Source organism: Cyclopterus lumpus, chromosome 15, assembly GCF_009769545.1.
Source record: "Cyclopterus lumpus isolate fCycLum1 chromosome 15, fCycLum1.pri, whole genome shotgun sequence".
Taxonomy (NCBI): domain Eukaryota; kingdom Metazoa; phylum Chordata; class Actinopteri; order Perciformes; family Cyclopteridae; genus Cyclopterus; species Cyclopterus lumpus.
This window is the reverse complement of record NC_046980.1, coordinates 1,230,001-1,256,656: the sequence shown is the minus strand read 5'-3', so window position 1 is coordinate 1,256,656 and position 26,656 is coordinate 1,230,001. Positions and strand designations below refer to the sequence as shown.

General features: G+C 41.2%; 1 protein-coding gene and 26 non-coding genes across 27 annotated transcripts in view; all 27 read right to left on the bottom strand.

Annotated features, from left to right (window-relative positions):
- Positions 1–632: 632 nt before the first annotated feature.
- On the bottom strand, positions 633–726 carry trnai-uau. Its single transcript has 2 exons — positions 689–726; positions 633–668 (listed from the first exon to the last, which is right to left on the bottom strand). It is a non-coding gene; the product is annotated as a tRNA-Ile (tRNA).
- Positions 727–1,299: 573 nt separating this feature from the next.
- trnai-uau lies at positions 1,300–1,393 on the bottom strand. The gene is made up of 2 exons: positions 1,356–1,393; positions 1,300–1,335 (listed from the first exon to the last, which is right to left on the bottom strand). It is a non-coding gene; the product is annotated as a tRNA-Ile (tRNA).
- Positions 1,394–2,045: 652 nt separating this feature from the next.
- trnai-uau lies at positions 2,046–2,139 on the bottom strand. The gene is made up of 2 exons: positions 2,102–2,139; positions 2,046–2,081 (listed from the first exon to the last, which is right to left on the bottom strand). It is a non-coding gene; the product is annotated as a tRNA-Ile (tRNA).
- Positions 2,140–2,702: 563 nt separating this feature from the next.
- trnai-uau lies at positions 2,703–2,796 on the bottom strand. Its single transcript has 2 exons — positions 2,759–2,796; positions 2,703–2,738 (listed from the first exon to the last, which is right to left on the bottom strand). It is a non-coding gene; the product is annotated as a tRNA-Ile (tRNA).
- A 666-nt stretch (positions 2,797–3,462) lies between these two features.
- trnai-uau lies at positions 3,463–3,556 on the bottom strand. Its single transcript has 2 exons — positions 3,519–3,556; positions 3,463–3,498 (listed from the first exon to the last, which is right to left on the bottom strand). It is a non-coding gene; the product is annotated as a tRNA-Ile (tRNA).
- Positions 3,557–4,120: 564 nt separating this feature from the next.
- trnai-uau lies at positions 4,121–4,214 on the bottom strand. The gene is made up of 2 exons: positions 4,177–4,214; positions 4,121–4,156 (listed from the first exon to the last, which is right to left on the bottom strand). It is a non-coding gene; the product is annotated as a tRNA-Ile (tRNA).
- A 661-nt stretch (positions 4,215–4,875) lies between these two features.
- trnai-uau lies at positions 4,876–4,969 on the bottom strand. Its single transcript has 2 exons — positions 4,932–4,969; positions 4,876–4,911 (listed from the first exon to the last, which is right to left on the bottom strand). It is a non-coding gene; the product is annotated as a tRNA-Ile (tRNA).
- A 660-nt stretch (positions 4,970–5,629) lies between these two features.
- Positions 5,630–5,723, bottom strand: trnai-uau. The gene is made up of 2 exons: positions 5,686–5,723; positions 5,630–5,665 (listed from the first exon to the last, which is right to left on the bottom strand). It is a non-coding gene; the product is annotated as a tRNA-Ile (tRNA).
- A 662-nt stretch (positions 5,724–6,385) lies between these two features.
- On the bottom strand, positions 6,386–6,479 carry trnai-uau. The gene is made up of 2 exons: positions 6,442–6,479; positions 6,386–6,421 (listed from the first exon to the last, which is right to left on the bottom strand). It is a non-coding gene; the product is annotated as a tRNA-Ile (tRNA).
- A 563-nt stretch (positions 6,480–7,042) lies between these two features.
- Positions 7,043–7,136, bottom strand: trnai-uau. The gene is made up of 2 exons: positions 7,099–7,136; positions 7,043–7,078 (listed from the first exon to the last, which is right to left on the bottom strand). It is a non-coding gene; the product is annotated as a tRNA-Ile (tRNA).
- Positions 7,137–7,798: 662 nt separating this feature from the next.
- On the bottom strand, positions 7,799–7,892 carry trnai-uau. The gene is made up of 2 exons: positions 7,855–7,892; positions 7,799–7,834 (listed from the first exon to the last, which is right to left on the bottom strand). It is a non-coding gene; the product is annotated as a tRNA-Ile (tRNA).
- A 574-nt stretch (positions 7,893–8,466) lies between these two features.
- Positions 8,467–8,560, bottom strand: trnai-uau. The gene is made up of 2 exons: positions 8,523–8,560; positions 8,467–8,502 (listed from the first exon to the last, which is right to left on the bottom strand). It is a non-coding gene; the product is annotated as a tRNA-Ile (tRNA).
- A 660-nt stretch (positions 8,561–9,220) lies between these two features.
- Positions 9,221–9,314, bottom strand: trnai-uau. The gene is made up of 2 exons: positions 9,277–9,314; positions 9,221–9,256 (listed from the first exon to the last, which is right to left on the bottom strand). It is a non-coding gene; the product is annotated as a tRNA-Ile (tRNA).
- A 563-nt stretch (positions 9,315–9,877) lies between these two features.
- trnai-uau lies at positions 9,878–9,971 on the bottom strand. Its single transcript has 2 exons — positions 9,934–9,971; positions 9,878–9,913 (listed from the first exon to the last, which is right to left on the bottom strand). It is a non-coding gene; the product is annotated as a tRNA-Ile (tRNA).
- A 654-nt stretch (positions 9,972–10,625) lies between these two features.
- Positions 10,626–10,719, bottom strand: trnai-uau. The gene is made up of 2 exons: positions 10,682–10,719; positions 10,626–10,661 (listed from the first exon to the last, which is right to left on the bottom strand). It is a non-coding gene; the product is annotated as a tRNA-Ile (tRNA).
- A 575-nt stretch (positions 10,720–11,294) lies between these two features.
- Positions 11,295–11,388, bottom strand: trnai-uau. The gene is made up of 2 exons: positions 11,351–11,388; positions 11,295–11,330 (listed from the first exon to the last, which is right to left on the bottom strand). It is a non-coding gene; the product is annotated as a tRNA-Ile (tRNA).
- Positions 11,389–12,050: 662 nt separating this feature from the next.
- trnai-uau lies at positions 12,051–12,144 on the bottom strand. Its single transcript has 2 exons — positions 12,107–12,144; positions 12,051–12,086 (listed from the first exon to the last, which is right to left on the bottom strand). It is a non-coding gene; the product is annotated as a tRNA-Ile (tRNA).
- A 662-nt stretch (positions 12,145–12,806) lies between these two features.
- trnai-uau lies at positions 12,807–12,900 on the bottom strand. Its single transcript has 2 exons — positions 12,863–12,900; positions 12,807–12,842 (listed from the first exon to the last, which is right to left on the bottom strand). It is a non-coding gene; the product is annotated as a tRNA-Ile (tRNA).
- Positions 12,901–13,463: 563 nt separating this feature from the next.
- On the bottom strand, positions 13,464–13,557 carry trnai-uau. Its single transcript has 2 exons — positions 13,520–13,557; positions 13,464–13,499 (listed from the first exon to the last, which is right to left on the bottom strand). It is a non-coding gene; the product is annotated as a tRNA-Ile (tRNA).
- A 556-nt stretch (positions 13,558–14,113) lies between these two features.
- Positions 14,114–14,207, bottom strand: trnai-uau. The gene is made up of 2 exons: positions 14,170–14,207; positions 14,114–14,149 (listed from the first exon to the last, which is right to left on the bottom strand). It is a non-coding gene; the product is annotated as a tRNA-Ile (tRNA).
- A 563-nt stretch (positions 14,208–14,770) lies between these two features.
- Positions 14,771–14,864, bottom strand: trnai-uau. The gene is made up of 2 exons: positions 14,827–14,864; positions 14,771–14,806 (listed from the first exon to the last, which is right to left on the bottom strand). It is a non-coding gene; the product is annotated as a tRNA-Ile (tRNA).
- Positions 14,865–15,438: 574 nt separating this feature from the next.
- Positions 15,439–15,532, bottom strand: trnai-uau. Its single transcript has 2 exons — positions 15,495–15,532; positions 15,439–15,474 (listed from the first exon to the last, which is right to left on the bottom strand). It is a non-coding gene; the product is annotated as a tRNA-Ile (tRNA).
- A 563-nt stretch (positions 15,533–16,095) lies between these two features.
- On the bottom strand, positions 16,096–16,189 carry trnai-uau. Its single transcript has 2 exons — positions 16,152–16,189; positions 16,096–16,131 (listed from the first exon to the last, which is right to left on the bottom strand). It is a non-coding gene; the product is annotated as a tRNA-Ile (tRNA).
- Positions 16,190–16,853: 664 nt separating this feature from the next.
- Positions 16,854–16,947, bottom strand: trnai-uau. Its single transcript has 2 exons — positions 16,910–16,947; positions 16,854–16,889 (listed from the first exon to the last, which is right to left on the bottom strand). It is a non-coding gene; the product is annotated as a tRNA-Ile (tRNA).
- A 651-nt stretch (positions 16,948–17,598) lies between these two features.
- trnai-uau lies at positions 17,599–17,692 on the bottom strand. Its single transcript has 2 exons — positions 17,655–17,692; positions 17,599–17,634 (listed from the first exon to the last, which is right to left on the bottom strand). It is a non-coding gene; the product is annotated as a tRNA-Ile (tRNA).
- A 574-nt stretch (positions 17,693–18,266) lies between these two features.
- On the bottom strand, positions 18,267–18,360 carry trnai-uau. Its single transcript has 2 exons — positions 18,323–18,360; positions 18,267–18,302 (listed from the first exon to the last, which is right to left on the bottom strand). It is a non-coding gene; the product is annotated as a tRNA-Ile (tRNA).
- A 2,045-nt stretch (positions 18,361–20,405) lies between these two features.
- Positions 20,406–26,656, bottom strand: part of LOC117743797 (myelin and lymphocyte protein-like) — a 6,505-nt gene continuing 254 nt past the window's right edge. Inside the window, exons 2-4 of the mRNA XM_034551655.1 lie at positions 22,851–23,015; positions 22,594–22,734; positions 20,406–21,338 (exon numbers count right to left, since the gene is read on the bottom strand). Coding sequence (XP_034407546.1) covers positions 21,264–21,338; positions 22,594–22,734; positions 22,851–23,015 — 381 coding nt within the window. The 3' untranslated portion in view covers positions 20,406–21,263. The remainder of the gene's footprint in view (positions 21,339–22,593; positions 22,735–22,850; positions 23,016–26,656) is intronic.

Sequence of the window (26,656 nt, the reverse complement as noted above, 5' to 3'; positions counted from 1 at the left end):
TTATGAACCTTACTATGAAAGTGAACCTATGTAACGATTACGGCTATGCCTGGGAGGTAATAATATAGGTAAGATGTAAATATACAACAAAACTAAATAGAAAGACAAGTAGAAAAAAATACAAACAAACAGAACATTTCAAGTAAAAAAGGAGAAAGAAAAGCAGTTACACTGAGCGCACCAGGACAGTTGAGAGGCTATCAGGCAACCCGCCTAGAGCAGTAGCATGGAGCATGTACAGGAGTATCCAGCAGGGAGCCGGCTGGCTCGTCGATAGAGAGAGACTGCCCGCTAGCTAGCTAGATGTCCAGGGACTAGACGTAGCAGTGGAGAAAAGGTGCAACGGGCAAGCAAACAAATCCAAGACTATTGAACTTAACTACACTTAAATAAAAATAAAATACCTCAAAAGTATGTTAAAATTTAAGTAAGGTAGAATCAAACAAAACTGTCCCAGACGCAGTGGCGTTAGACTCGCTAGCGTCCCTGGATGACAAGATTCCTAGAACACAAAGGAAAAACAAGTACATTAACGATGTGTCACTCTCTCCACCGAGGTAGAGGGAGATGCATCGTTATCCTTACTGTACTTAGTTTTTGTGCATTTTTAATTGTCCAACAAATTATAGAAATGCTCCAGGTGAGGCTTGAACTCACAACCTCGGCATGTCTCTGCAGTGTACTGTCTTATAAGTACCGCGCGCTGACCGATTGCGCCACTGGAGCTCACTTTTATGAACCTTACATATGAAAGACAAGTAGAAAACAATACAAACAAACAGAACATTTCGAGTAAAAAGGAGAAAGAAAAGCAGTTACACTGAGCGCACCAGGACAGTTGAGAGGCTATCAGGCAACCCGCCTAGAGCAGTAGCATGGAGCATGTACAGGAGTATCCAGCAGGGAGCCGGCTGGCTCGTCGATAGCCGCCGGCTAAGAGAGACTGCCCGCTAGCTAGCTAGATGTCCAGGGACTAGACGTAGCAGTGGAGAAAAGGTGCAACGGGCAAGCAAACAAATCCAAGACTATTGAACTTAACTACACTTAAATAAAAATAAAATACCTCAAAAGTATGTTAAAATTTAAATACGGTAGAATCAAACAAAACTGTCCCAGACGCAGTGGCGTTAGACTCGCTAGCGTCCCTGGATGACAAGATTCCTAGAACACAAAGGAAAAACAAGTACATTAACGATGTGTCACTCTCTCCACCGAGGTAGAGGGAGATGCATCGTTATCCTTACTGTACTTAGTTTTTGTGAATTTTTTTATTTTTAATTGTCCAACAAATTATAGAAATGCTCCAGGTGAGGCTTGAACTCACAACCTCGGCATGTCTCTGCAGTGTACTGTCTTATAAGTACCGCGCGCTGACCGATTGCGCCACTGGAGCTCACTTTTATGAACCTTACATATGAAAGTGAACCTATGTAACGATTACGGCTATGCCTGGGAGGTAATAATAATAGGTAAGATTGTAATAATAATACAACAAAACTAAATAGAAAGACAAGTAGAAAACAATACAAACAAACAGAACATTTCGAGTAAAAAGGAGAAAGAAAAGCAGTTACACTGAGCGCACCAGGACAGTTGAGAGGCTATCAGGCAACCCGCCTAGAGCAGTAGCATGGAGCATGTACAGGAGTATCCAGCAGGGAGCCGGCTGGCTCGTCGATAGAGAGAGACTGCCCGCTAGCTAGCTAGATGTCCAGGGACTAGACGTAGCAGTGGAGAAAAGGTGCAACGGGCAAGCAAACAAATCCAAGACTATTGAACTTAACTACACTTAAATAAAAATAAAATACCTCAAAAGTATGTTAAAATTTAAGTAAGGTAGAATCAAACAAAACTGTCCCAGACGCAGTGGCGTTAGACTCGCTAGCGTCCCTGGATGACAAGATTCCTAGAACACAAAGGAAAAACAAGTACATTAACGATGTGTCACTCTCTCCAGGGAAGTAGAGGGAGATGCAGTCGTTATCCTTACTGTACTTAGTTTTTGTGCATTTTTTTATTTTTAATTGTCCAACAAAATATAGAAATGCTCCAGGTGAGGCTTGAACTCACAACCTCGGCATGTCTCTGCAGTGTACTGTCTTATAAGTACCGCGCGCTGACCGATTGCGCCACTGGAGCTCACTTTTATGAACCTTACATATGAAAGACAAGTAGAAAACAATACAAACAAACAGAACATTTCGAGTAAAAAGGAGAAAGAAAAGCAGTTACACTGAGCGCACCAGGACAGTTGAGAGGCTATCAGGCAACCCGCCTAGAGCAGTAGCATGGAGCATGTACAGGAGTATCCAGCAGGGAGCCGGCTGGCTCGTCGATAGAGAGAGACTGCCCGCTAGCTAGCTAGATGTCCAGGGACTAGACGTAGCAGTGGAGAAAAGGTGCAACGGGCAAGCAAACAAATCCAAGACTATTGAACTTAACTACACTTAAATAAAAATAAAATACCTCAAAAGTATGTTAAAATTTAAATACGGTAGAATCAAACAAAACTGTCCCAGACGCAGTGGCGTTAGACTCGCTAGCGTCCCTGGATGACAAGATTCCTAGAACACAAAGGAAAAACAAGTACATTAACGATGTATCTCTCTCTCCACCGAGGTAGAGGGAGATGCATCGTTATCCTTACTGTACTTAGTTTTTGTGAATTTTTTTATTTTTAATTGTCCAACAAATTATAGAAATGCTCCAGGTGAGGCTTGAACTCACAACCTCGGCATGTCTCTGCAGTGTACTGTCTTATAAGTACCGCGCGCTGACCGATTGCGCCACTGGAGCTCACTTTTATGAACCTTACATATAAAAGTGAACCTATGTAACGATTACGGCTATAGCCTGGGAGGTAATAATAATAGGTAAGATTGTAATAATAATACAACAAAACTAAATAGAAAGACAAGTAGAAAACAATACAAACAAACAGAACATTTCGAGTAAAAAGGAGAAAGAAAAGCAGTTACACTGAGCGCACCAGGACAGTTGAGAGGCTATCAGGCAACCCGCCTAGAGCAGTAGCATGGAGCATGTACAGGAGTATCCAGCAGGGAGCCGGCTGGCTCGTCGATAGCCGCCGGCTAAAGAGAGACTGCCCGCTAGCTAGCTAGATGTCCAGGGACTAGACGTAGCAGTGGAGAAAAGGTGCAACGGGCAAGCAAACAAATCCAAGACTATTGAACTTAACTACACTTAAATAAAAATAAAATACCTCAAAAGTATGTTAAAATTTAAGTAAGGTAGAATCAAACAAAACTGTCCCAGACGCAGTGGCGTTAGACTCGCTAGCGTCCCTGGATGACAAGATTCCTAGAACACAAAGGAAAAACAAGTACATTAACGATGTGTCACTCTCTCCACCGGAAGGTAGAGGGAGATGCAGTCGTTATCCTTACTGTACTTAGTTTTTGTGCATTTTTTTATTTTTAATTGTCCAACAAATTATAGAAATGCTCCAGGTGAGGCTTGAACTCACAACCTCGGCATGTCTCTGCAGTGTACTGTCTTATAAGTACCGCGCGCTGACCGATTGCGCCACTGGAGCTCACTTTTATGAACCTTACATATGAAAGACAAGTAGAAAACAATACAAACAAACAGAACATTTCGAGTAAAAAGGAGAAAGAAAAGCAGTTACACTGAGCGCACCAGGACAGTTGAGAGGCTATCAGGCAACCCGCCTAGAGCAGTAGCATGGAGCATGTACAGGAGTATCCAGCAGGGAGCCGGCTGGCTCGTCGATAGAGAGAGACTGCCCGCTAGCTAGCTAGATGTCCAGGGACTAGACGTAGCAGTGGAGAAAAGGTGCAACGGGCAAGCAAACAAATCCAAGACTATTGAACTTAACTACACTTAAATAAAAATAAAATACCTCAAAAGTATGTTAACATTTAAATACGGTAGAATCAAACAAAACTGTCCCAGACGCAGTGGCGTTAGACTCGCTAGCGTCCCTGGATGACAAGATTCCTAGAACACAAAGGAAAAACAAGTACATTAACGATGTGTCACTCTCTCCAGGGAAGGTAGAGGGAGATGCATCGTTATCCTTACTGTACTTAGTTTTTGTGAATTTTTTTATTTTTAATTGTCCAACAAATTATAGAAATGCTCCAGGTGAGGCTTGAACTCACAACCTCGGCATGTCTCTGCAGTGTACTGTCTTATAAGTACCGCGCGCTGACCGATTGCGCCACTGGAGCTCACTTTTATGAACCTTACATATAAAAGTGAACCTATGTAACGATTACGGCTATACCTGGGAGGTAATAATAATAGGTAAGATTGTAATAATAATACAACAAAACTAAATAGAAAGACAAGTAGAAAACAATACAAACAAACAGAACATTTCGAGTAAAAAGGAGAAAGAAAAGCAGTTACACTGAGCGCACCAGGACAGTTGAGAGGCTATCAGGCAACCCGCCTAGAGCAGTAGCATGGAGCATGTACAGGAGTATCCAGCAGGGAGCCGGCTGGCTCGTCGATAGCCGCCGGCTAAGAGAGACTGCCCGCTAGCTAGCTAGATGTCCAGGGACTAGACGTAGCAGTGGAGAAAAGGTGCAACGGGCAAGCAAACAAATCCAAGACTATTGAACTTAACTACACTTAAATAAAAATAAAATACCTCAAAAGTATGTTAAAATTTAAGTAAGGTAGAATCAAACAAAACTGTCCCAGACGCAGTGGCGTTAGACTCGCTAGCGTCCCTGGATGACAAGATTCCTAGAACACAAAGGAAAAACAAGTACATTAACGATGTGTCACTCTCTCCACCGAGGTAGAGGGAGATGCATCGTTATCCTTACTGTACTTAGTTTTTGTGAATTTTTTTATTTTTAATTGTCCAACAAATTATAGAAATGCTCCAGGTGAGGCTTGAACTCACAACCTCGGCATGTCTCTGCAGTGTACTGTCTTATAAGTACCGCGCGCTGACCGATTGCGCCACTGGAGCTCACTTTTATGAACCTTACATATGAAAGTGAACCTATGTAACGATTACGGCTATGCCTGGGAGGTAATAATAATAGGTAAGATTGTAATAATAATACAACAAAACTAAATAGAAAGACAAGTAGAAAAAAATACAAACAAACAGAACATTTCAAGTAAAAAGGAGAAAGAAAAGCAGTTACACTGAGCGCACCAGGACAGTTGAGAGGCTATCAGGCAACCCGCCTAGAGCAGTAGCATGGAGCATGTACAGGAGTATCCAGCAGGGAGCCGGCTGGCTCGTCGATAGCCGCCGGCTAGAGAGACTGCCCGCTAGCTAGCTAGATGTCCAGGGACTAGACGTAGCAGTGGAGAAAAGGTGCAACGGGCAAGCAAACAAATCCAAGACTATTGAACTTAACTACACTTAAATAAAAATAAAATACCTCAAAAGTATGTTAAAATTTAAATACGGTAGAATCAAACAAAACTGTCCCAGACGCAGTGGCGTTAGACTCGCTAGCGTCCCTGGATGACAAGATTCCTAGAACACAAAGGAAAAACAAGTACATTAACGATGTGTCACTCTCTCCAGGGAAGTAGAGGGAGACGCGTCGTTATCCTTACTGTACTTAGTTTTTGTGAATTTTTTTATTTTTAATTGTCCAACAAATTATAGAAATGCTCCAGGTGAGGCTTGAACTCACAACCTCGGCATGTCTCTGCAGTGTACTGTCTTATAAGTACCGCGCGCTGACCGATTGCGCCACTGGAGCTCACTTTTATGAACCTTACATATGAAAGTGAACCTATGTAACGATTACGGCTATGCCTGGGAGGTAATAATAATAGGTAAGATTGTAATAATAATACAACAAAACTAAATAGAAAGACAAGTAGAAAAAAATACAAACAAACAGAACATTTCAAGTAAAAAGGAGAAAGAAAAGCAGTTACACTGAGCGCACCAGGACAGTTGAGAGGCTATCAGGCAACCCGCCTAGAGCAGTAGCATGGAGCATGTACAGGAGTATCCAGCAGGGAGCCGGCTGGCTCGTCGATAGCCGCCGGCTAGAGAGAGACTGCCCGCTAGCTAGCTAGATGTCCAGGGACTAGACGTAGCAGTGGAGAAAAGGTGCAACGGGCAAGCAAACAAATCCAAGACTATTGAACTTAACTACACTTAAATAAAAATAAAATACCTCAAAAGTATGTTAAAATTTAAGTAAGGTAGAATCAAACAAAACTGTCCCAGACGCAGTGGCGTTAGACTCGCTAGCGTCCCTGGATGACAAGATTCCTAGAACACAAAGGAAAAACAAGTACATTAACGATGTGTCACTCTCTCCAGGGAAGTAGAGGGAGACGCATCGTTATCCTTACTGTACTTAGTTTTTGTGCATTTTTTTATTTTTAATTGTCCAACAAATTATAGAAATGCTCCAGGTGAGGCTTGAACTCACAACCTCGGCATGTCTCTGCAGTGTACTGTCTTATAAGTACCGCGCGCTGACCGATTGCGCCACTGGAGCTCACTTTTATGAACCTTACATATGAAAGACAAGTAGAAAACAATACAAACAAACAGAACATTTCGAGTAAAAAGGAGAAAGAAAAGCAGTTACACTGAGCGCACCAGGACAGTTGAGAGGCTATCAGGCAACCCGCCTAGAGCAGTAGCATGGAGCATGTACAGGAGTATCCAGCAGGGAGCCGGCTGGCTCGTCGATAGAGAGAGACTGCCCGCTAGCTAGCTAGATGTCCAGGGACTAGACGTAGCAGTGGAGAAAAGGTGCAACGGGCAAGCAAACAAATCCAAGACTATTGAACTTAACTACACTTAAATAAAAATAAAATACCTCAAAAGTATGTTAACATTTAAATACGGTAGAATCAAACAAAACTGTCCCAGACGCAGTGGCGTTAGACTCGCTAGCGTCCCTGGATGACAAGATTCCTAGAACACAAAGGAAAAACAAGTACATTAACGATGTATCTCTCTCTCCACCGAGGTAGAGCGAGATGCATCGTTATCCTTACTGTACTTAGTTTTTGTGCATTTTTTTATTTTTAATTGTCCAACAAATTATAGAAATGCTCCAGGTGAGGCTTGAACTCACAACCTCGGCATGTCTCTGCAGTGTACTGTCTTATAAGTACCGCGCGCTGACCGATTGCGCCACTGGAGCTCACTTTTATGAACCTTACATATGAAAGTGAACCTATGTAACGATTACGGCTATGCCTGGGAGGTAATAATAATAGGTAAGATTGTAATAATAATACAACAAAACTAAATAGAAAGACAAGTAGAAAACAATACAAACAAACAGAACATTTCGAGTAAAAAGGAGAAAGAAAAGCAGTTACACTGAGCGCACCAGGACAGTTGAGAGGCTATCAGGCAACCCGCCTAGAGCAGTAGCATGGAGCATGTACAGGAGTATCCAGCAGGGAGCCGGCTGGCTCGTCGATAGCCGCCGGCTAGAGAGAGACTGCCCGCTAGCTAGCTAGATGTCCAGGGACTAGACGTAGCAGTGGAGAAAAGGTGCAACGGGCAAGCAAACAAATCCAAGACTATTGAACTTAACTACACTTAAATAAAAATAAAATACCTCAAAAGTATGTTAAAATTTAAGTAAGGTAGAATCAAACAAAACTGTCCCAGACGCAGTGGCGTTAGACTCGCTAGCGTCCCTGGATGACAAGATTCCTAGAACACAAAGGAAAAACAAGTACATTAACGATGTGTCACTCTCTCCAGGGAAGTAGAGGGAGACGCGTCGTTATCCTTACTGTACTTAGTTTTTGTGCATTTTTTTATTTTTAATTGTCCAACAAATTATAGAAATGCTCCAGGTGAGGCTTGAACTCACAACCTCGGCATGTCTCTGCAGTGTACTGTCTTATAAGTACCGCGCGCTGACCGATTGCGCCACTGGAGCTCACTTTTATGAACCTTACATATGAAAGACAAGTAGAAAACAATACAAACAAACAGAACATTTCGAGTAAAAAGGAGAAAGAAAAGCAGTTACACTGAGCGCACCAGGACAGTTGAGAGGCTATCAGGCAACCCGCCTAGAGCAGTAGCATGGAGCATGTACAGGAGTATCCAGCAGGGAGCCGGCTGGCTCGTCGATAGCCGCCGGCTAGAGAGAGACTGCCCGCTAGCTAGCTAGATGTCCAGGGACTAGACGTAGCAGTGGAGAAAAGGTGCAACGGGCAAGCAAACAAATCCAAGACTATTGAACTTAACTACACTTAAATAAAAATAAAATACCTCAAAAGTATGTTAAAATTTAAATACGGTAGAATCAAACAAAACTGTCCCAGACGCAGTGGCGTTAGACTCGCTAGCGTCCCTGGATGACAAGATTCCTAGAACACAAAGGAAAAACAAGTACATTAACGATGTGTCACTCTCTCCAGGGAAGTAGAGGGAGATGCATCGTTATCCTTACTGTACTTAGTTTTTGTGCATTTTTTTATTTTTAATTGTCCAACAAATTATAGAAATGCTCCAGGTGAGGCTTGAACTCACAACCTCGGCATGTCTCTGCAGTGTACTGTCTTATAAGTACCGCGCGCTGACCGATTGCGCCACTGGAGCTCACTTTTATGAACCTTACATATGAAAGTGAACCTATGTAACGATTACGGCTATACCTGGGAGGTAATAATAATAGGTAAGATTGTAATAATAATACAACAAAACTAAATAGAAAGACAAGTAGAAAACAATACAAACAAACAGAACATTTCGAGTAAAAAGGAGAAAGAAAAGCAGTTACACTGAGCGCACCAGGACAGTTGAGAGGCTATCAGGCAACCCGCCTAGAGCAGTAGCATGGAGCATGTACAGGAGTATCCAGCAGGGAGCCGGCTGGCTCGTCGATAGCCGCCGCTAGAGAGACTGCCCGCTAGCTAGCTAGATGTCCAGGGACTAGACGTAGCAGTGGAGAAAAGGTGCAACGGGCAAGCAAACAAATCCAAGACTATTGAACTTAACTACACTTAAATAAAAATAAAATACCTCAAAAGTATGTTAAAATTTAAATAAGGTAGAATCAAACAAAACTGTCCCAGACGCAGTGGCGTTAGACTCGCTAGCGTCCCTGGATGACAAGATTCCTAGAACACAAAGGAAAAACAAGTACATTAACGATGTATCTCTCTCTCCACCGAGGTAGAGGGAGATGCATCGTTATCCTTACTGTACTTAGTTTTTGTGCATTTTTTTTATTTTTAATTGTCCAACAAATTATAGAAATGCTCCAGGTGAGGCTTGAACTCACAACCTCGGCATGTCTCTGCAGTGTACTGTCTTATAAGTACCGCGCGCTGACCGATTGCGCCACTGGAGCTCACTTTTATGAACCTTACATATGAAAGACAAGTAGAAAACAATACAAACAAACAGAACATTTCGAGTAAAAAGGAGAAAGAAAAGCAGTTACACTGAGCGCACCAGGACAGTTGAGAGGCTATCAGGCAACCCGCCTAGAGCAGTAGCATGGAGCATGTACAGGAGTATCCAGCAGGGAGCCGGCTGGCTCGTCGATAGAGAGAGACTGCCCGCTAGCTAGCTAGATGTCCAGGGACTAGACGTAGCAGTGGAGAAAAGGTGCAACGGGCAAGCAAACAAATCCAAGACTATTGAACTTAACTACACTTAAATAAAAATAAAATACCTCAAAAGTATGTTAACATTTAAATACGGTAGAATCAAACAAAACTGTCCCAGACGCAGTGGCGTTAGACTCGCTAGCGTCCCTGGATGACAAGATTCCTAGAACACAAAGGAAAAATAAGTACATTAACGATGTATCTCTCTCTCCACCGAGGTAGAGCGAGATGCATCGTTATCCTTACTGTACTTAGTTTTTGTGCATTTTTTTATTTTTAATTGTCCAACAAATTATAGAAATGCTCCAGGTGAGGCTTGAACTCACAACCTCGGCATGTCTCTGCAGTGTACTGTCTTATAAGTACCGCGCGCTGACCGATTGCGCCACTAGAGCTCACTTTTATGAACCTTACATATGAAAGTGAACCTATGTAACGATTACGGCTATGCCTGGGAGGTAATAATAATAGGTAAGATTGTAATAATAATACAACAAAACTAAATAGAAAGACAAGTAGAAAAAAATACAAACAAACAGAACATTTCAAGTAAAAAGGAGAAAGAAAAGCAGTTACACTGAGCGCACCAGGACAGTTGAGAGGCTATCAGGCAACCCGCCTAGAGCAGTAGCATGGAGCATGTACAGGAGTATCCAGCAGGGAGCCGGCTGGCTCGTCGATAGCCGCCGGCTAGAGAGAGACTGCCCGCTAGCTAGCTAGATGTCCAGGGACTAGACGTAGCAGTGGAGAAAAGGTGCAACGGGCAAGCAAACAAATCCAAGACTATTGAACTTAACTACACTTAAATAAAAATAAAATACCTCAAAAGTATGTTAAAATTTAAGTAAGGTAGAATCAAACAAAACTGTCCCAGACGCAGTGGCGTTAGACTCGCTAGCGTCCCTGGATGACAAGATTCCTAGAACACAAAGGAAAAACAAGTACATTAACGATGTATCTCTCTCTCCACCGAGGTAGAGCGAGATGCATCGTTATCCTTACTGTACTTAGTTTTTGTGAATTTTTTATTGTCCAACAAATTATAGAAATGCTCCAGGTGAGGCTTGAACTCACAACCTCGGCATGTCTCTGCAGTGTACTGTCTTATAAGTACCGCGCGCTGACCGATTGCGCCACTGGAGCTCACTTTTATGAACCTTACATATGAAAGACAAGTAGAAAACAATACAAACAAACAGAACATTTCGAGTAAAAAGGAGAAAGAAAAGCAGTTACACTGAGCGCACCAGGACAGTTGAGAGGCTATCAGGCAACCCGCCTAGAGCAGTAGCATGGAGCATGTACAGGAGTATCCAGCAGGGAGCCGGCTGGCTCGTCGATAGCCGCCGGCTAGAGAGAGACTGCCCGCTAGCTAGCTAGATGTCCAGGGACTAGACGTAGCAGTGGAGAAAAGGTGCAACGGGCAAGCAAACAAATCCAAGACTATTGAACTTAACTACACTTAAATAAAAATAAAATACCTCAAAAGTATGTTAAAATTTAAATACGGTAGAATCAAACAAAACTGTCCCAGACGCAGTGGCGTTAGACTCGCTAGCGTCCCTGGATGACAAGATTCCTAGAACACAAAGGAAAAACAAGTACATTAACGATGTGTCACTCTCTCCAGGGAAGTAGAGGGAGATGCATCGTTATCCTTACTGTACTTAGTTTTTGTGCATTTTTTTTATTTTTAATTGTCCAACAAATTATAGAAATGCTCCAGGTGAGGCTTGAACTCACAACCTCGGCATGTCTCTGCAGTGTACTGTCTTATAAGTACCGCGCGCTGACCGATTGCGCCACTGGAGCTCACTTTTATGAACCTTACATATGAAAGTGAACCTATGTAACGATTACGGCTATACCTGGGAGGTAATAATAATAGGTAAGATTGTAATAATAATACAACAAAACTAAATAGAAAGACAAGTAGAAAACAATACAAACAAACAGAACATTTCGAGTAAAAAGGAGAAAGAAAAGCAGTTACACTGAGCGCACCAGGACAGTTGAGAGGCTATCAGGCAACCCGCCTAGAGCAGTAGCATGGAGCATGTACAGGAGTATCCAGCAGGGAGCCGGCTGGCTCGTCGATAGCCGCCGGCTAAAGAGAGACTGCCCGCTAGCTAGCTAGATGTCCAGGGACTAGACGTAGCAGTGGAGAAAAGGTGCAACGGGCAAGCAAACAAATCCAAGACTATTGAACTTAACTACACTTAAATAAAAATAAAATACCTCAAAAGTATGTTAAAATTTAAGTAAGGTAGAATCAAACAAAACTGTCCCAGACGCAGTGGCGTTAGACTCGCTAGCGTCCCTGGATGACAAGATTCCTAGAACACAAAGGAAAAACAAGTACATTAACGATGTGTCACTCTCTCCACCGAGGTAGAGGGAGATGCATCGTTATCCTTACTGTACTTAGTTTTTGTGCATTTTTTTATTTTTAATTGTCCAACAAATTATAGAAATGCTCCAGGTGAGGCTTGAACTCACAACCTCGGCATGTCTCTGCAGTGTACTGTCTTATAAGTACCGCGCGCTGACCGATTGCGCCACTGGAGCTCACTTTTATGAACCTTACATATGAAAGTGAACCTATGTAACGATTACGGCTATGCCTGGGAGGTAATAATAATAGGTAAGATTGTAATAATAATACAACAAAACTAAATAGAAAGACAAGTAGAAAAAAATACAAACAAACAGAACATTTCAAGTAAAAAGGAGAAAGAAAAGCAGTTACACTGAGCGCACCAGGACAGTTGAGAGGCTATCAGGCAACCCGCCTAGAGCAGTAGCATGGAGCATGTACAGGAGTATCCAGCAGGGAGCCGGCTGGCTCGTCGATAGCCGCCGGCTAGAGAGAGACTGCCCGCTAGCTAGCTAGATGTCCAGGGACTAGACGTAGCAGTGGAGAAAAGGTGCAACGGGCAAGCAAACAAATCCAAGACTATTGAACTTAACTACACTTAAATAAAAATAAAATACCTCAAAAGTATGTTAAAATTTAAGTAAGGTAGAATCAAACAAAACTGTCCCAGACGCAGTGGCGTTAGACTCGCTAGCGTCCCTGGATGACAAGATTCCTAGAACACAAAGGAAAAACAAGTACATTAACGATGTGTCACTCTCTCCAGGGAAGTAGAGGGAGACGCATCGTTATCCTTACTGTACTTAGTTTTTGTGCATTTTTTTATTTTTAATTGTCCAACAAATTATAGAAATGCTCCAGGTGAGGCTTGAACTCACAACCTCGGCATGTCTCTGCAGTGTACTGTCTTATAAGTACCGCGCGCTGACCGATTGCGCCACTGGAGCTCACTTTTATGAACCTTACATATGAAAGACAAGTAGAAAACAATACAAACAAACAGAACATTTCGAGTAAAAAGGAGAAAGAAAAGCAGTTACACTGAGCGCACCAGGACAGTTGAGAGGCTATCAGGCAACCCGCCTAGAGCAGTAGCATGGAGCATGTACAGGAGTATCCAGCAGGGAGCCGGCTGGCTCGTCGATAGAGAGAGACTGCCCGCTAGCTAGCTAGATGTCCAGGGACTAGACGTAGCAGTGGAGAAAAGGTGCAACGGGCAAGCAAACAAATCCAAGACTATTGAACTTAACTACACTTAAATAAAAATAAAATACCTCAAAAGTATGTTAAAATTTAAATACGGTAGAATCAAACAAAACTGTCCCAGACGCAGTGGCGTTAGACTCGCTAGCGTCCCTGGATGACAAGATTCCTAGAACACAAAGGAAAAATAAGTACATTAACGATGTATCTCTCTCTCCACCGAGGTAGAGCGAGATGCATCGTTATCCTTACTGTACTTAGTTTTTGTGCATTTTTTTATTTTTAATTGTCCAACAAATTATAGAAATGCTCCAGGTGAGGCTTGAACTCACAACCTCGGCATGTCTCTGCAGTGTACTGTCTTATAAGTACCGCGCGCTGACCGATTGCGCCACTGGAGCTCACTTTTATGAACCTTACATATGAAAGACAAGTAGAAAACAATACAAACAAACAGAACATTTCGAGTAAAAAGGAGAAAGAAAAGCAGTTACACTGAGCGCACCAGGACAGTTGAGAGGCTATCAGGCAACCCGCCTAGAGCAGTAGCATGGAGCATGTACAGGAGTATCCAGCAGGGAGCCGGCTGGCTCGTCGATAGAGAGAGACTGCCCGCTAGCTAGCTAGATGTCCAGGGACTAGACGTAGCAGTGGAGAAAAGGTGCAACGGGCAAGCAAACAAATCCAAGACTATTGAACTTAACTACACTTAAATAAAAATAAAATACCTCAAAAGTATGTTAAAATTTAAATAAGGTAGAATCAAACAAAACTGTCCCAGACGCAGTGGCGTTAGACTCGCTAGCGTCCCTGGATGACAAGATTCCTAGAACACAAAGGAAAAATAAAGTACATTAACGATGTATCTCTCTCTCCACCGAGGTAGAGCGAGATGCATCGTTATCCTTACTGTACTTAGTTTTTGTGAATTTTTAATTGTCCAACTAAATATAGAAATGCTCCAGGTGAGGCTTGAACTCACAACCTCGGCATGTCTCTGCAGTGTACTGTCTTATAAGTACCGCGCGCTGACCGATTGCGCCACTGGAGCTCACTTTTATGAACCTTACATATGAAAGACAAGTAGAAAACAATACAAACAAACAGAACATTTCGAGTAAAAAGGAGAAAGAAAAGCAGTTACACTGAGCGCACCAGGACAGTTGAGAGGCTATCAGGCAACCCGCCTAGAGCAGTAGCATGGAGCATGTACAGGAGTATCCAGCAGGGAGCCGGCTGGCTCGTCGATAGAGAGAGACTGCCCGCTAGCTAGCTAGATGTCCAGGGACTAGACGTAGCAGTGGAGAAAAGGTGCAACGGGCAAGCAAACAAATCCAAGACTATTGAACTTAACTACACTTAAATAAAAATAAAATACCTCAAAAGTATGTTAAAATTTAAATACGGTAGAATCAAACAAAACTGTCCCAGACGCAGTGGCGTTAGACTCGCTAGCGTCCCTGGATGACAAGATTCCTAGAACACAAAGGAAAAACAAGTACATTAACGATGTGTCACTCTCTCCAGGGAAGTAGAGGGAGATGCATCGTTATCCTTACTGTACTTAGTTTTTGTGAATTTTTTTATTTTTAATTGTCCAACAAATTATAGAAATGCTTCAGGTGAGGCTTGAACTCACAACCTCGGCATGTCTCTGCAGTGTACTGTCTTATAAGTACCGCGCGCTGACCGATTGCGCCACTGGAGCTCACTTTTATGAACCTTACATATGAAAGACAAGTAGAAAACAATACAAACAAACAGAACATTTCGAGTAAAAAGGAGAAAGAAAAGCAGTTACACTGAGCGCACCAGGACAGTTGAGAGGCTATCAGGCAACCCGCCTAGAGCAGTAGCATGGAGCATGTACAGGAGTATCCAGCAGGGAGCCGGCTGGCTCGTCGATAGCCGCCGGCTAAAGAGAGACTGCCCGCTAGCTAGCTAGATGTCCAGGGACTAGACGTAGCAGTGGAGAAAAGGTGCAACGGGCAAGCAAACAAATCCAAGACTATTGAACTTAACTACACTTAAATAAAAATAAAATACCTCAAAAGTATGTTAAAATTTAAGTAAGGTAGAATCAAACAAAACTGTCCCAGACGCAGTGGCGTTAGACTCGCTAGCGTCCCTGGATGACAAGATTCCTAGAACACAAAGGAAAAACAAGTACATTAACGATATGTCACTCTCTCCAGGGAAGTAGAGGGAGACGCGTCGTTATCCTTACTGTACTTAGTTTTTGTGCATTTTTTTATTTTTAATTGTCCAACAAATTATAGAAATGCTCCAGGTGAGGCTTGAACTCACAACCTCGGCATGTCTCTGCAGTGTACTGTCTTATAAGTACCGCGCGCTGACCGATTGCGCCACTGGAGCTCATTTTTATGAACCTTACATATGAAAGACAAGTAGAAAACAATACAAACAAACAGAACATTTCGAGTAAAAAGGAGAAAGAAAAGCAGTTACACTGAGCGCACCAGGACAGTTGAGAGGCTATCAGGCAACCCGCCTAGAGCAGTAGCATGGAGCATGTACAGGAGTATCCAGCAGGGAGCCGGCTGGCTCGTCGATAGAGAGAGACTGCCCGCTAGCTAGCTAGATGTCCAGGGACTAGACGTAGCAGTGGAGAAAAGGTGCAACGGGCAAGCAAACAAATCCAAGACTATTGAACTTAACTACACTTAAATAAAAATAAAATACCTCAAAAGTATGTTAAAATTTAAATAAGGTAGAATCAAACAAAACTGTCCCAGACGCAGTGGCGTTAGACTCGCTAGCGTCCCTGGATGACAAGATTCCTAGAACACAAAGGAAAAACAAGTACATTAACGATGTATCTCTCTCTCCACCGAGGTAGAGCGAGATGCATCGTTATCCTTACTGTACTTAGTTTTTGTGCATTTTTTTATTTTTAATTGTCCAACAAATTATAGAAATGCTCCAGGTGAGGCTTGAACTCACAACCTCGGCATGTCTCTGCAGTGTACTGTCTTATAAGTACCGCGCGCTGACCGATTGCGCCACTGGAGCTCACTTTTATGAACCTTACATATAAAAGTGAACCTATGTAACGATTACGGCTATACCTGGGAGGTAATAATAATAGGTAAGATTGTAATAATAATACAACAAAACTAAATAGAAAGACAAGTAGAAAACAATACAAACAAACAGAACATTTCGAGTAAAAAGGAGAAAGAAAAGCAGTTACACTGAGCGCACCAGGACAGTTGAGAGGCTATCAGGCAACCCGCCTAGAGCAGTAGCATGGAGCATGTACAGGAGTATCCAGCAGGGAGCCGGCTGGCTCGTCGATAGCCGCCGGCTAAAGAGAGACTGCCCGCTAGCTAGCTAGATGTCCAGGGACTAGACGTAGCAGTGGAGAAAAGGTGCAACGGGCAAGCAAACAAATCCAAGACTATTGAACTTAACTACACTTAAATAAAAATAAAATACCTCAAAAGTATGTTAAAATTTAAGTAAGGTAGAATCAAACAAAACTGTCCCAGACGCAGTGGCGTTAGACTCGCTAACGTCCCTGGATGACAAGATTCCTAGAACACAAAGGAAAAACAAGTACATTAACGATGTGTCACTCTCTCCAGGGAAGGTAGAGGGAGACTGCATCGTTATCCTTACTGTACTTAGTTTTTGTGCATTTTTTTATTTTTAATTGTCCAACAAATTATAGAAATGCTCCAGGTGAGGCTTGAACTCACAACCTCGGCATGTCTCTGCAGTGTACTGTCTTATAAGTACCGCGCGCTGACCGATTGCGCCACTGGAGCTCACTTTTATGAACCTTACATATGAAAGTGAACCTATGTAACGATTACGGCTATACCTGGGAGGTAATAATAATAGGTAAGATTGTAATAATAATACAACAAAACTAAATAGAAAGACAAGTAGAAAACAATACAAACAAACAGAACATTTCGAGTAAAAAGGAGAAAGAAAAGCAGTTACACTGAGCGCACCAGGACAGTTGAGAGGCTATCAGGCAACCCGCCTAGAGCAGTAGCATGGAGCATGTACAGGAGTATCCAGCAGGGAGCCGGCTGGCTCGTCGATAGAGAGAGACTGCCCGCTAGCTAGCTAGATGTCCAGGGACTAGACGTAGCAGTGGAGAAAAGGTGCAACGGGCAAGCAAACAAATCCAAGACTATTGAACTTAACTACACTTAAATAAAAATAAAATACCTCAAAAGTATGTTAAAATTTAAATACGGTAGAATCAAACAAAACTGTCCCAGACGCAGTGGCGTTAGACTCGCTAGCGTCCCTGGATGACAAGATTCCTAGAACACAAAGGAAAAACAAGTACATTAACGATGTGTCACTCTCTCCACCGAGGTAGAGGGAGATGCATCGTTATCCTTACTGTACTTAGTTTTTGTGCATTTTTTTATTTTTAATTGTCCAACAAATTATAGAAATGCTCCAGGTGAGGCTTGAACTCACAACCTCGGCATGTCTCTGCAGTGTACTGTCTTATAAGTACCGCGCGCTGACCGATTGCGCCACTGGAGCTCACTTTTATGAACCTTACATATGAAAGACAAGTAGAAAACAATACAAACAAACAGAACATTTCGAGTAAAAAGGAGAAAGAAAAGCAGTTACACTGAGCGCACCAGGACAGTTGAGAGGCTATCAGGCAACCCGCCTAGAGCAGTAGCATGGAGCATGTACAGGAGTATCCAGCAGGGAGCCGGCTGGCTCGTCGATAGCCGCCGGCTAGAGAGAGACTGCCCGCTAGCTAGCTAGATGTCCAGGGACTAGACGTAGCAGTGGAGAAAAGGTGCAACGGGCAAGCAAACAAATCCAAGACTATTGAACTTAACTACACTTAAATAAAAATAAAATACCTCAAAAGTATGTTGACATTTAAGTAAGGTAGAATCAAACAAAACTGTCCCAGACGCAGTGGCGTTAGACTCGCTAGCGTCCCTGGATGACAAGATTCCTAGAACACAAAGGAAAAACAAGTACATTAACGATGTGTCACTCTCTCCACCGAGGTAGAGGGAGATGCATCGTTATCCTTACTGTACTTAGTTTTTGTGCATTTTTTTATTTTTAATTGTCCAACAAATTATAGAAATGCTCCAGGTGAGGCTTGAACTCACAACCTCGGCATGTCTCTGCAGTGTACTGTCTTATAAGTACCGCGCGCTGACCGATTGCGCCACTGGAGCTCACTTTTATGAAACTTACATATGAAAGTGAAACTAAATCGGTGATAACTTTTCATTGATGAAGTTGCTGCTGGTGTGATACTGTGTTGTGTTTTAGTTGTATCATGAAATAAAACAATCATAGAATCACCTCTCATGCCCTTTAAAAAACATACTTTGATAATTAAATCAGGGGTTTGAAAAATTAAAGAAGCAAGCTAATTTCTACAGTGAAATTTTTTGAAAGACTAAACGCAAACAAATATGGATTGAAGCAGAATATTCTTCTAGATAATTCGATATATTGGACATGTTTTAATATTTCTTATCAGACTCAAGTCCGAAACAATCCAAGGCAATCAGCACTGGAATCAGATTCTACAAATACTATAATACATGTAAAATACTATAATACATGTAAAATACTATAATACATGTAAAATACTATAATACAGGTACAATACTATAATACATGTAAAATACTATGATACATGTAAAATACTATAATACAGGTAAAATACTATGATACATGTAAAATACTATAATACATGTAAAATACTATGATACATGTAAAATACTATGATACATGTAAAATACTATAATACAGGTACAATACTATAATACATGTAAAATAATATAATACAGGTAAAATACTATGATACATGTAAAATACTATAATACAGATAAAATACTATAATACATGTAAAATAATATAATACAGGTAAAATACTATGATACATGTAAAATACTATAATACAGATAAAATACTATAATACATGTAAAATACTATGATACATGTAAAATACTATAATACAGATAAAATACTATAATACATGTAAAATACTATAATACATGTAAAATACTATAATACATGTAAAATACTATGGTACATGTAAAATACTATAATACATGTAAAATACTATGATACATGTAAAATACTATAATACAGGTACAATACTATAATACATGTAAAATACTATGATACATGTAAAATACTATAATACAGGTAAAATACTATGATACATGTAAAATACTATAATACAGATAAAATACTATAATACATGTAAAATACTATGATACATGTAAAATACTATGATACATGTAAAATACTATAATACATGTAAAATACTATAATACATGTAAAATACTATAATACAGATAAAATACTATAATACAGATAAAATACTATGATACATGTAAAATACTATGATACATGTAAAATACTATAATACATGTAAAATACTATAATACATGTAAAATACTATAATACAGATAAAATACTATAATACAGATAAAATACTATAATACAGATAAAATACTATAATACATGTAAAATACTATGATACATGTAAAATACCAACACTTTGTCTGGACTATTCAGGAACACCTCAGACTTGCTGGTACAGTGGTTGCTACACAGCACAGGTATTATTTACACTATATTGTTTGTGTGGAACTCTTCTTATACACTACACTCATGTGAGATTTAATGGAGAGACAGGAAGTAGCCTGCTGTCGTGACTATTGTAAATATTAAAGGATAAACAGGTGAAACTCGTAATCTCTTCGTGGTGCAGAAAGGTATTAATGAGTTCATCGTCTTTGACTGCTGATTCTCTCCGAGGGAAATAAGTCTGAAAAACCCTGAGACGGCTGAACGCTCAGTTTATATATTTCATATCTCAGATGGCTAAAAAGTGAAATCATCAAAATATTAATATCCCAAGTTCGCAAAAAAGATTGTAAATATTGAATCATGAGGAAACATCGATCCATGAAAAGCAAAAAAACAGGAAACATGCAGGAAACAAAACCAGATTCCAGGTTTCAGAGATTTTTAATGGTGCAAACCTCCAAATATGGATTCATTTCATGTTCATGAAATGCTTTAATGTTACTTTGATTTGTAGACATGCATCTTTATTTAGATTGTGAAATGTACTTTAAGTGTTGTGTCAGCTGGACAGGAAGTCACCGAAGGTCACAGAACGACCTCCAGAGCGTTCTGTGGTTCCTTTAGAGTCTAAAGGAACCACAGAACGCTCTGGAGGTCGTTCTGTGACCTTCGCTTCATGATCTAAGTTTCGATCGACGGTCTAAAGTTTAGACCGTCGATCGAAACTTAGATCATGAAGCGACTATGATGTCACTCGAGGTTATTTAGAAAGGACTCTTTACAAACTGGGGGCGTGGACTTTGCCAGATAGGGTGTCCAGTTGCATTATGAGAAGTGAAGTCCCCAGTATTACTTTTGAAGCTTGACTCCAAGACATCAAGTCTGAATATTTCAATACTTCAATTTTGACTTTTATTTTTTAAATCTGTTTCCCACAAGTCGTCCGTCGTTATATAAAAGTTGTAATAAATAACTAAAGTGCCCCTTTAGTGTGTAGTTTGATCAGCTGGAGCCAATGAAGTTATCAATACAGGCTTCACTTGAATTAAAAGGCCGATAACAATAACTTTTCTCTCCTGATTTCTTCACAATGGAGTTGATTTAAAAACAGATTTAAAAACACACCTTGTTCTTGTTACTGTGATTATAATTAAAAGAAGCTGTGAATCTCTTCTTTGGTAAAAAGATGAACTGGATGTAATGGATGTAAATCATAATGTAGGACCTTTATCTTGAAGCAGTTATTTACACTCATTGTGCTAATATAATATAAATTCATTTTTTATTTCTTAAATTTGAACTTGAACAGGCTCTTGTTACCAAACTGCCTTTCTGATTAAAAACAGAGTGCATTGTGGGGTGATAATGTTCAGGCCTTCCTCGCTAACCAGACCAAACATCCATCAACACTCATTCAAGTCCGTCCTGCTGACCACGAAGAAGAGAATGAACACAAAAGGTCACAGTGTGTCCGGGTCAGCTGGTCGCCATCTTTATTCTTCTTCTTCTTCTTCTTGGTTTATGTTCTTTAGGAACTCTTCCATCGAATGGCGGAGAAGATGGCATGGAGGAAGTAGAGAAGAGTGGCCACGTAAGACATCACCTGAAAACACACACAGATTAGAACACAGATGGATAATTGTGAACACACAACTCACTAAAGCTGCTGGAAGGGATCATATCTTCTACCCTGTTGGTCATTAAACAAATCACTCCTCTGGTTGTATAGAAGGCTATGCTTCATGTGTTAAAGCTGCATTCTCTCTCCTGACCACCAGGGGGCGACTCCTCTGGTTGTATAGAAGGCTATGCTTCATGTGTTAAAGCTGCATTCTCTCTCCTGACCACCAGGGGGTGACTCCTCTGGTTGTATAGAAGTTTATGCTTCATGTGTTAAAGCTGCATTCTCTCTCCTGACCACCAGGGGGCGACTCCTCTGGTTGTATAGAAGTCTATGCTTCATGTGTTAAAGCTGCATTCTCTCTCCTGACCACCAGGGGGCGACTCCTCTGGTTGTATAGAAGTCTATGCTTCATGTGTTAAAGCTGCATTCTCTCTCCTGAGCACCAGGGGGCGACTCCTCTGGTTGTATAGAAGTCTATGCTTCATGTGTTAAAGCTGCATTCTCTCTCCTGACCACCAGGGGGCGACTCCTCTGGTTGTATAGAAGTCTATGCTTCATGTGTTAAAGCTGCATTCTCTCTCCTGACCACCAGGGGGCGACTCCTCTGGTTGTATAGAAGTCTATGCTTCATGTGTTAAAGCTGCATTCTCTCTCCTGACCACCAGGGGGCGACTCCTCTGGTTGTATAGAAGTCTATGCTTCATGTGTTAAAGCTGCATTCTCTCTCCTGACCACCAGGGGGCGACTCCTCTGGTTGTATAGAAGTCTATGCTTCATGTGTTAAAGCTGCATTCTCTCTCCTGACCACCAGGGGGCGACTCCTCTGGTTGTATAGAAGTCTATATAAATGACTCTACTTCTCTTGATGTATTCCCTCAGTAAACATTGTAAACATTAGTTTTTGGTCTCAATCTCTAGTTTCAAGTCTTCTTCAATACAGAGTGATGTTCATTTAGTAAATTATGGTCATTTAGAGTCAAACAGACCATAAAGCAGGGGATGCTTTAGGGGCGGGGCTACAAGGTGATTGAGATATGGTCACTTTCTTTTCACTGGTTGCAAAAAAACAGGATGACGATGGCCAAATCACCGAACTCGTGACATCAAAGCGGCGTCACTCATTTGTTTCTGACATCCACAAACCAACGACTACTTCCACTTCATGAATACAGTCTAAGGTTCAGACAACGGAGCTCCTGCGTTGTTGTGTTATTGTTGTTTGTGTATGAATTACCACTGCAGAAATCTCCAGTCGGTAGTTTTTGAGGACTTCAAATTGGACTGGACCAGTCGGCCTGACCTGAATGGTGATGTACGCCAGAGCCACCGACGCACTGAGGTAGAAAACCACCGCCACGAAGTGATATCCAACATCCTGAAGAGACACGAGGAACAAGGAAACTAATTCAGAATGCAGTTTAGTTGTATGGGAACGTTGCACATATGTAAATCCTCTGTTATGCCAGATAAACGGTGGTGGGCGTGTCTAACCAGGGAGGGCCAGACGCTGCCCTGATTGGCTCCGCAGAGGAAGATGAAGAACCAGAGCGTCGTCACCACGAAGCAGAAGACGGACACGAACATCACCCAGCCCAGAGGGTTGTCCGGTTCGATGCGAGTGGACGCCACCAGGATCCACACCAAACCCCCGATCACCTGAAGGGTCACACAGGTGAGCGAGCGAGGGGTAGAGAGGTGAGGGTATAATGTAACAATGATTAGATCATTGGAGGTTTTGGACAGTTTTTGAAGTATACTGGACACAAGCTTTTGTTCTCGTACGACATCAACAAATGAATGTGACAGATGTTTCTGGCCACCAGGTGGCAGCAGAAACAGGTTGAGCACGTCGACGTATCGTCACGTTTAAAGTTGAACTTGTTAGTAAAGAGTTGTTTTCATAAAGTCAGCAGCTTCAGATCAACGTGATGATTCATCAGAAGTCTTTGTGTTGGTGTCCCCTCTTCTCTCTTGTAGCTCTGTTTTTGGTCTCCTCCACCAACGTCGGTCTCAAAGCTCCACTGTGAGCATTTCTGTACCAAAGAACTTTGTTCCAAGAACCCCGATTATGATGTTTCCACAGAGCAAGAACAAGGAAAGAAAAAGGCATTTCTTACATGTTCTTCTTGTGAACATCTTCTGGTCTTTAACTTGGATGTCAATAAATGTTTTTCACACTTAAACCATCAAATTAACACTTCTACTGTTTCTTAGACTCAACATTTGATCCTAAATACAAAATATTTACTAAAGTGCTTTCATTCTTTTCTGTCTCTCCTCCTTTGACAAACACTGTGCTTGTTTGGCATCTAGATGGAGCCATTCGCTCCCGTGATGAGAGACTTCCTCCTTGTGTTGTGACGCCGAGACGCTCGAATATTAGAGAAAGGTGCATCAGGAGAACACGGACCCACACAAGCAGAGTGCCCTCAGCGTTCTGGGGGAAGGAGCTTCAAAGGCCCTCCCCTCTTTTCAGATATTATATTAATAAACTTTATGGAGGAAATACGTGACATTTAAAAGGATTCTCTAAGAGCGAAAACAAAGACTTTATCAAACACCTTTAATAACAGCCCGACTGTTAAACATAAGTAATATGAATTAATTAATTAATCACAAACTGTGATTAGAGTGAGATTCCACTTCACCCTTAAACTCCAAACTCCATTCAAAGTGAAACTTTTCACTCTGCCTCACAAACAGTGAAAGCAGGTTTCAGTCAGCTGAGTCAACACGGTGAGTTCAGGCTCATAATAAACAATGTGCAGTTATATGTGCTGACCACATGAAAACTACTTGCCACGCCTTGAATCACACGACAGCAGCAGGTGGGTCCGATTGTCTTCTACACAAGTATTCATTCACGGTGCTCCAAACTGAAGGTAAACCGTGTGCAACCGTGAAAAGAATAAGAAATGTTCTGTGGTTTGAAGGTTTCTCCACATGAAGACTCACTATTTCATGTTGTGTTTAAAGTATGTTTGAGAATCAGTTTTCTTTTAAATCTCTTGTGAAGCTTTTAATAATGTTTATGAATGCTAAGTTTAATAAACATCATCTGTTCTGGTTCACCAAGAGTTTGACTGGTTTTATTCAGAAAACAACACCAGTTTCCAACATTGTGTGTGAAAGGGTCCGTATGTGCCGCACGGTGCTGCCATCAACTCAAGCTTTCACCAGGTAGACCATGTTCATGTGGACCCAGAACGTGGACTCGTCTTTTAACCCAAATCCCCATCTCTTGCCAAACCTAAACCAGTAGTGTTGTTCTTTGTCCTAAACCTTCATCCGGACCGGCCTCAGCAGGAGGCCAAACTGTTGATGAACCAGCTTAAATGTAGTTTTGTGAATGCAAACTTCTTCCAATCACAGCCGTTTATACCAGCGAGGGAACGTATACAGGAGACGCTAACATGGCGGCTAACGGGGAGACACAGCCGGAGAGTCTGGAGAAAGACGAGCGGCGACGAGTCACTTCCTGGAGCCGATTTATGGATTTTATTAACGTTAAACAGCAGCAACAGTGACTGAACCGTTAGCATGTTAGCATGTTAGCTGTACAGTTATTTCCTGCAGGTATGTTTTTTAGTCTTTAGGTTAGTCTTTAAAGACCAACCTTCGATGGGAGAAAGCTACGTTAGCTAAACAGATGAAGAGCTCGAGCACAGTGTCGAGAACCGAGGAGAGAACACGGTTCTCTTGTGTGAGAACATTATCGATGTGGTCTCGTTCTCTACGACCAGAGGAACGTTACACATTCCAGGGGAGATGATTGGAATGCAGCCCATTAAAACCAACATCTTTCTTCATCTCCAGCAGGTGGCGCCCAAATGTGCAAAATCAATTAATAGCGTTTGGTCTATTTTTCTTCCATAATTCGTCTTTATTTGCATACTTTTGGGCTGTTTGTAGATGTTTTGTCATTCAAAAATGCCTAATTTGCATATATAAACATAACATTTCATAAACTCGTAGTACAATGAATCATCCTCTGACTGCCAGTGGTGAAGCGTCACGGTGATGAAGAAGAGTTCAGGGAGACGAAGGCTGCTGTTATCGGCCCCGCCCTCTTTCTGAACTCATGACCACAGGCGTCAACATTACCGTACATTTACAAACCGGATCAGAAGAAACAAAGAGGCCCGAGTCAGCGAGTACCGGTGTGAGCTGCTGGTTCAGATCCACACCTCCTCGGACCTTCTCTGCACCTGCAACAGATTCACTCTCCAGCCGCTGAATCCAGCATTTAACCCGGAGGTTAACATAATATGTGTTCAATTCTCTGTGACCAAAATAAGATTTATAGAATATAGAAATAGGAAAATGTTCCTTCCTGAATTTTCTTGTTTAGAAATTGAGATTCCAGCATGAAACAATGGTTTTAAATCCCAAGTTTGTCGTGTTCTTTGAAGTTGTTGCATCTCGGTACATTGTTGTTGTTGACCTCCTGAAACTCAACTACCCACATGACGTCACGTAAAGTCACTTTACGTTTCCATGGAAACGTGTTTTCTGGTTTCAAACAAACAGACTTTCACCCTGGAGACGCGTTAACGTTGACTTATTTTAATTAATGTCGGTGGCTTTAACGAATCAAACTAACAGTATTAGTATTATGGGAATGTATTTAACATTAAATTCTAAGTATTTGTATTGAGAGAATCATATCTATTTTACATTTCATAAATTCCCTGATGATACAATTATTGGTTTTGGTGCAAAACACTATAAACAAATAACAAACAAAAATAAAAAATAATATATATATACATACATATACTATATATATACACATGTATGTATGTGTGTTTATATATATACATATATATTTATATATATATATGTATGTGTATATGTGTATATATATAAATAAATATATACTGTATACATATATATATATATTTATATATACACACACAAACAGGAGATGTTAAAAGCAGAGGAAGATTTATGTATCTGACAATAAAGCTACAGCATCAAACCTCTTATAGAATACCTTTTTTCTTTTTTACAATGTTTAACCAAAACATTTGTTGCATTAAAAACCTGTTCTGGTTGCTGTTTTCCTGTTGCCGCGGCAACCTGTGTTTCCATTCGCCCTTTGGGAACAACCGCCAGTTTAAACCAAATTTTCCCAAATTTCTTCTTTTAATTATATTCATTCTTAATTATTTTCTTTTTTTAGAAGAGTTGTTTCTCATCTGACGGGTCTCTCTCGTGTGTGTGTGTGTGTGTGGTGTGTGTGTGTGTGTGTGATCCCTATCTCAGTGTAGCAGTGATGATGATGATGATGATGA